General features: G+C 46.3%; 1 protein-coding gene across 1 annotated transcript; it reads left to right on the plus strand.

Moving 5' to 3' along the window:
- The first annotated feature begins 3,002 nt into the window (after nt 1–3,002).
- LOC124687987 (5'-deoxynucleotidase HDDC2-like) lies at nt 3,003–6,040 on the plus strand. Its single transcript, XM_047221707.1, has 8 exons — nt 3,003–3,297; nt 3,382–3,509; nt 3,609–3,646; nt 3,893–4,003; nt 4,553–4,632; nt 4,956–4,992; nt 5,334–5,375; nt 5,566–6,040. The coding sequence occupies exons 1-8, from the start codon at nt 3,085–3,087 to the stop codon at nt 5,625–5,627; spliced, it is 711 nt and encodes a 236-aa protein (XP_047077663.1). The 5' UTR covers nt 3,003–3,084; the 3' UTR covers nt 5,628–6,040.
- The last annotated feature ends 1,296 nt before the right edge of the window (nt 6,041–7,336 follow it).

The raw sequence follows: 7,336 nt of genomic DNA on the forward strand, positions 1-7,336 counted from the left end.
CATTTTTTTGGGGAATTATCAAAGAGTATCCTTTGTTTTGACCAAAGAGTACCCAAAAAACAAGCAAGAGTGGTGGATTTACGGACTGTGCAAAACCTTGACAATGAGAAAAACCATCTAGCAACTAGGCCTAAGACACAACCCAAGCACCCAGCAAATGCAACCAGAGGCATCGATGCTCACAGAGCTAGGGTTAATCAATCATCCTCCCCAAACACAATCGGGACCAGAGTCGGGCATGGAGGTTTTGAGATCTTTCACAAATTCCTCGAAGGAGGAATATATGCAAGTGTGTTCGTGGTCATTACCGTTGTTGTCGGGCAAAACTTTTATCTAGATCTATAATACACCACATCACCGCCAAACCAAACCCTTGGGGAAGAGGTTTGGCAACCACAACCACCTTGGACTCCTCTGGGCAACCAAAACCCTCTAGACCTTGTTGCTTGGGGGTCTAGCCAAGATGGATAACACTTTTGAGCAGATGCATCGTATGAGGAATAAGTGGTTGGTACCAACTTTCACCGTGACGAAGTTTTCATCCAAAACCAAATTCATTTCTCAATCCGTGTAGAAGGGAGCGAGCACGGAATACAAACATTTATGACAACACTACATGGCAGTGGCAAGAACAAGTTCGCCAGGACTAAGAGCATGTCTAACAGGCCCCGTATTTTTTCGCCCCTTAAAACGCGAGTAGAGGGCCCTGTATTCACTTTTCGCCGGCCGAAAACTCGGACGAGCTAGAAGACCCCGTATCCCCACCCCGTAAAGGGTGGGGATACGGGGTCTGCTAGCTCGTCCGAGTTTTCAACCCTTCAAAACAGGGTTTTTTGACAAATTGGATATTAGAACCAACACAACATTCACATAAAATAAATGTTTTACATCACACAATAATCGTCATAATTATTACAATAATGTTTTTCGGAAATGTCAACAAATGTTCACATGGAAGAATTAAACAAATAACAAATGTTTCACACATACAACAATAGGAAATGAATGTTTCACACATACAACAATGGGAAATGAATGTAATAACTCATTGGCCATGCAACTGCCAATGGTGATCAATCAGATCTTGGGTGAGCTGGTGATGAGTCTCGACATTTTCAATGCCTCGATGAGCTGCAAGAAAAGCTTCAATCACACAACATGTCATGATATCAACAAGAGTTTCCTTGTTCCAAAACCTAGCAGGACCCCGGACAATTGCAAACTTTGCTTGCAAGACACCAAAAGCTCTTTCAATATCCTTGCGGCATGCCTCTTGATTTTTGGTGAAGCAAGCTTCCTTTCTTGTCAAAGCCTTGTCCTTTTTCTCTTTTATGGACTTGACAAAGGTTGCATAGTTAGGGTAAATACCATCTGTGAGATAGTACCCCATGGTGTACTCATTGTTCATAACTTTGTAGTTACAAGGTGGAGCTTCACCCTTAACTAGTATTGCAAACAAAGGGGATCTATTCAAGATGTTGATGTCGTTGAGTGTCCCGGCAATCCAAAAAAAGCATGCCAAATCCATAAGTCTTGAGAGGTCACCGCTTCAAGAACAATGGTAGCATCACGGCTTTTGCCACAATACATTCCATCCATGCTTTTGGACAATTTTTCCATGTCCAATGCATGCAATCCAAACTACCAAGCATCCCGGCCACCCCCTCTTTTCATTGATCTCCATGAGCCTTTTTGTATCTTCCTCATTTGGAGCTCGGAGATACGTCTCTCCATACAACTTGATCACCATCTTGGAAAACATACGCACGCAATCCGTGGTTGTTTGCACACCAATGCGAAGGTATTCATTGGTATAATCTGCTGGTATACCGTATGCAATAACCCTCATGGCGGCAGATATTTTTTGATATGGGCTAAATCCCATGACTTGGGCAGCGTTTCTTTTTTGCTTGAAATAATCGCAATTTGCCTCGCAATCTTTGACGATTCTCTCGAACAAAGTCCTACGCATTCGGTACCGTCTACGGAAGAGGCGGGGAGGATAGGTCGGTACCTCGGCAAAATAATCTTGCATCAGCTGTTCGTGGCCGAGCGCGCGGTTCCGCGGAATGCATATACGCCCCATCACGGATCCTTTCCGCTGATCCAGAAGCTTGGCGCGGTCCTCCATTTGCTTCATGCCGAACAGGAGCAGCATCATCCCCGTCTCGTCGTCGTTGAGCAACTTGTCGATGTCCGAATCGTCGAAATCCGATAAGGACCAATCGGTCGACGTCGCGTCCAAATCCGCCATGTGCACATCCTCCGAAGCCATCTACCACGGTGTACCATACATCAGCCCCAAACACGACCATGCTACGGGCGACAACGAAGAAGAACGCGGCGGAATACTCACCGGCGAATACGGCGGAGAAGACCGCGGCGGGAGGGCGGCGGCGCGCGCGGAGGGACGCGGATCTTCGGCGGAGGTGCGGGGGGCGTCGACGCAGCTCGGCGCGGCTCGGCGGACGGCGGAGGGGCGCAGATCTGACGGATTCCGGCGGCGGCGCGCGGGAGGCTGCGGCGGCGCGCGGGGAAAACGGGCGGGGAACCGAAATGTCCGCGCGCGGTTTCGGAAATGGGATACCGGTTTGGCCCTCTATCCCCGCTCCCACCCCGCACAAGTAGGGGGCGAAGACCCGCCCCGTAATCGAAAACTGAAAAAATCGGTGCGGGGGCCGTGTTTACGGGGCGTGCTAGACGGCCGGGTAGAGCCGAAACCCGTATATCGGCGGTTATTATACGGATTTGCCCCTTTTAAGGGATCTGTTAGACATGCTCTAAGAGAGTCACCACAACCATTTTGCCAGGAAGAATTACGGAGTAGAAAAGTAAACTCAACACCCCATTGAAAACCGTGTGACATCCCTGCGGTTGGGCCACATCGGCGTTGTTTTGCGCGAAAACGACCGCGCCGCAGCCCAAAACTCGTGCGGAGGATCAGCGCGCAATCTGGGCCACCCGGCGCGAGCACGCGAGGCGCTGATTTCCCGGCCCTCCACCACCACCACCACCTCCACGCCGGCATTCCCGGACGGCCACCGCACCGCTCCCCACGGCCTCGCGCCGTACTTAACCCCAGCCATGGGCGGGTCCCGGGCCCTTTCCCTCTCCTCCCTCTGCGCCGCCGCCGCCGCGTCCAGGTCGCCGCTCCTCGCCTCCCACCACCGCGCGCGGCACCTCCGCCCCCGCCTCGCCGCCGCCATGTCCTCCTCCTCATCCCCCGCCCCGGCTCCCGGCGCGGCCCCCTCGGCGTCCTCCGCCATCGACTTCCTCACGCTCTGCTACCGCCTCAAGGTGAGTGCCTCCTGCCCCGCCTAGGTTCTAGTCTCTGCTCGCGTTGACGATTGACCTCGGGCGATGTGATGGGATGGGCTGTAGACGACGAAGAGGGCGGGCTGGGTGAGGCGCGGGCTGCAGGGGCCCGAGTCCGTGGCCGACCACATGTACCGGATGGGAGTCATGGCGCTCGTCGCCGCCGACCTTCCGGCAGGCGTCAACCGCGACAGGTGTGTGTGTGCGCGTGTGTGGAAATCCACCCATTCCCTCCCTCCTCCTTCTAGCATCATCTGTTTCCTATCGTGTTTCTAAGTTTTCGTGTTCTACAGGTGCGTGAAGATGGCCATTGTGCACGACATAGCCGAAGGTAATTCCCCCCGGATGAATCCTTCCATTGTTATACTAGTTACTAATAGCTTGCAACTTATGCTTTGTACAAAACTGTAATTGCATTCTACTTTCCATTTTGTAAAGTACCCGTGGTCAGAATTGCTTATTATCAGTACCATGTACATGGCACATAACTACAAATACGCAAAGTACCTGCCATAAGAATTTCTCATCAACCCGCTGCCTGATTCGGTTAACTCATCCCATCCATTTTAATGCCCAGCTATTGTTGGCGATATCACCCCTGCTGATGGCGTGCCCAAGGAAGAGAAGAGCCGTAGGGAGAAGGAAGCTCTGGACCAGATGTGCGCGTTGCTCGGTGGAGGTTCAAGAGGTTGATTAATATTTTCAAAAGCAAAACAACATCTAATGGCTAGAATCCTTAGGCTGGCTCCATTGCGTTATCAATTGATAGAACATAGATTTCATCATGTGATAATTGTCAAGAATGCATTGCGTTGTGATCCAAGTATAAACTGCTGAAATTTTCATAGTGAGCATACATAATACTATGCAGAAGAAAATGAAATGCGGCCATATTTCATTTGTTTTCATACCCAATTCCTGTAAACGCCTGTGATATTGATTCAGCTTCTGATGTTTGGTTCTCTAGATTCCATATTTATCATACTGCCGCTAGTTTACCATTGAACATTGGTGTGCATTACTGCAATCAGACAATGAAACCAGTAGCAAGTTTCAACGTTTTGAAACAAAACTCTACTCACCATTTGTAATTTCTATTCAACTGTTTTAATAAGAGGTAAAAACTGATATCCTTGAAGAGTAGGCTGATTTATTTCCGCATTGTTCTACTTTGTTCTTGTACTTGTGCTTTTGATATCTAGTGGAGATTCTGTTGTCTCATGCTGTTCCTTTTCAGCCGATGAAATTCGTGAACTGTGGATGGAGTACGAGGACAATGCCACTTTGGAAGCCAAGGTTGTCAAAGATTTTGACAAGGTATAAATTTGCCTAGCTACTTGTAATTTGTATCCTTTAAATCATTGCATTTTTTACTATTGTACCTGCAAGTGTTCTGCACTGGTACTGTCAACGGTAGTGGGTTGACAAGAAGCAATATGCCGCTCTTGAAGGTAGTTACTACTGTTATGACAACGTGTACTGGAACTGGCATTGTTGTAGCTTCAAGTTACTTTAACTTAGTTTGGCCACAGTTCACAATGTAGCAATCAAATAGGACCTTAGGAGTTAGTGACATTTATCTTTTGATATAACGTTCTTTCGTTACTAAAATTTTGTTGTCTTCTGTGTCCTGTTTTCAGGTTGAGATGATACTTCAAGCACTGGAGTACGAAAAAGGTAAGCTCATACTGATACAGTGCCCAGTCGTTCATGAATGTTTTGTTGTACTCTGCATGTCAGCATTAGTTTTTCCTCATGTGCAATACCCACAAACTACAGACTATTAAATGGCTTTAACTTAGTACTCTTCTTGATTTTGAATAATCATAGAGGAAATGTGGCTTGAGTAGCGAGTGTCGGATTTTTTCCTTCATTTTATCTTTGATTCTGAGCATTAGGTGACATACACTGGGTATGTGAAGTAATGTACAGAATACATGCCTAACTCACTAGAACCTTCTGCTCCTTTTGTTTATAGTAGTGTGCTAACACATATGTTTTGTTCTGGATTTTTTCAGAGCAAGGACGGGACCTAGAAGAGTTCTTCCAATCAACAGCAGGTTTGCCTTCCTAAATAGGGATCAGAAATTTAACGTCTCTTGAATTCATGTTATTAGGAGTTAATAATTGATATGTCTTCCTTCTTACACTTTGGCACATATTTTCAATGTATTTCACTCACAGGATTCTGATACTAGCCCATGAAAAATTCCACTTATTTCCCTGATTAATTTCTTAATTAATATGCAGGGAAATTTCAAACAGATGTTGGAAAAGCGTGGGCAGCGGAGATCGCGTCAAGAAGAAAGTGAAGTTACTAATCAAATGACAACTCACAAGCCCTATCGGTGCTTCTTTTTTCAGACAAAACAGTCGGCATCGAATCTGTATCGAATTTCACTTTCAGAGCCTTTCTTAGCCCTGAGACTCACCGGAAATTCCAAACGTTAAAAGCCCCAGATCAGCCAGCCGTATTGCTTCAGGGTGTTGCTTTTCGCTTGTAGCTGTCCTGCCTTGCCTGAATCCACCACCAAGCTGTAGGACCAGCCTGCTTGTTGTGATGTAAAATCAATTAACTCATTGACACGAATACACTGTAACTCGTGAGTTTCCTTTTTTAGATAATTTGCTAGCGGTATCTGAGACCCATGATGTACTATTGGTATCAACTCCAATCATTTGTGACTGGTTCATTATTTAGGCATATGGTAGGTAAATTTCATTATATGGTACCTTGACCCAATGAGAGCTGAAACCAGTTGGTAAGCTAAGCTTTGTCCTGGTTGGATACTCATGGTTCGAGGTGGGTGGACGGAACAACGATCACGATGTAGTAGCAGTGAATTGACAGGATCAATCAGATACAACCTATGATGACCATAAGTCCATAATTAATAAGTGAGATACCTGAACCATTTCAAAGAAAGCCAAGGCGAAGCGAATTGACATGATCAATCAGTACAGCCATACAGGTACTAGAAACAACTGCCAAGATATTTGTTAGATTATGCTCTTCAGATATATCTAGTCACTTGAGGAAATTAAAATTAACACGCACGCGCGCACTCATACATGTAACGTGTCTATACATAATAACTCCTGCAGGAGTTACAAATTAATTTTTCAAGAAATGACATTTTATCCTATATTTTGTTGTTTTAACATTTTAGGGTATTCAATTTAGCTAAAATTATGTAAGTGATAATGTGTCTAAAGATGAAACTAATAGTTATTACAAAAATATTTTAAATTGCTTGCATAGTACAAGTATATTACTTGATAATAAATATTATAAATGTATAATAAAGTACACTACTTCTTTGGTGCAATAAAGTTATGTGTGGGTAATCATGGTTGCTTAGCAATTGAAAATATAGAAGTATAAAAGTTTAGTATAAATACTAGTAGTGTCGGAGGTGTGTGGCCGCGCGAATCCGGCCAACAAATCTCGGTTGCGGTCACTCGAATCCATCGGCGTCGACGGTGAATTTCCTCGAGGTTGTGCCACCTGATTCTGATGATATAGGCTACCAGTTGCTATGCGAAGAAGGTAGGAGGGTCAGGGAAGCCTTTGAGGAGCCGGCGGCGACCTGGTCTGGTCGCCGGACCGGTCGACGAGCAACCGGCGGCGTTGATGCGACGGTGCATGGGAGGAGCGGAGACGATGGTGCATGGGAGGAGCGGAGGTGAGGTTGGCTCTGCGAAGAATATTTAGAGGCCACAGAGGCTGAGGACTAATTTTTTTCCTCCAGCCATCAAGGCTTCAGCTGTATGCAGTTTCGGCCATTAGTGCCGTGTATTTAGAGATGTACAATACAGACGCTACATCCAGGCGCTAGGATTGGTTTCCCGGTAGTTAGCGATAAATCCTGTTCAATCCTAGGAAATCTGCTAGCGCCGCCTCATATTTTTGCGCCAAGTGCTTCCCATCGTTTTCGTGAAGATCTGCTTTTTTTTCCGCGGCTAAGAGCAAAAAACAAATCCCATTTAGCGCCTGCTTAGCGCCTTCCCTTTGCCCAAT

This window comes from Lolium rigidum, chromosome 2, assembly GCF_022539505.1.
Source record: "Lolium rigidum isolate FL_2022 chromosome 2, APGP_CSIRO_Lrig_0.1, whole genome shotgun sequence".
In the NCBI taxonomy this organism is placed as follows: Eukaryota; Viridiplantae; Streptophyta; class Magnoliopsida; order Poales; family Poaceae; genus Lolium; species Lolium rigidum.

Coding starts and splice junctions, on each gene's coding strand:
- LOC124687987 (XM_047221707.1), top strand. CDS start 3,085: ATGGGCGGGTCCCGGGCCCTTTCCCTCTCCTCCCTCTGCGCCGCCGCC. Junction 4,004..4,552: donor GCTCGGTGGAGGTTCAAGAG/GTTGATTAATAT, acceptor GTTCCTTTTCAG/CCGATGAAATTCGTGAACTG. Junction 4,633..4,955: donor TTGTCAAAGATTTTGACAAG/GTATAAATTTGC, acceptor TCCTGTTTTCAG/GTTGAGATGATACTTCAAGC.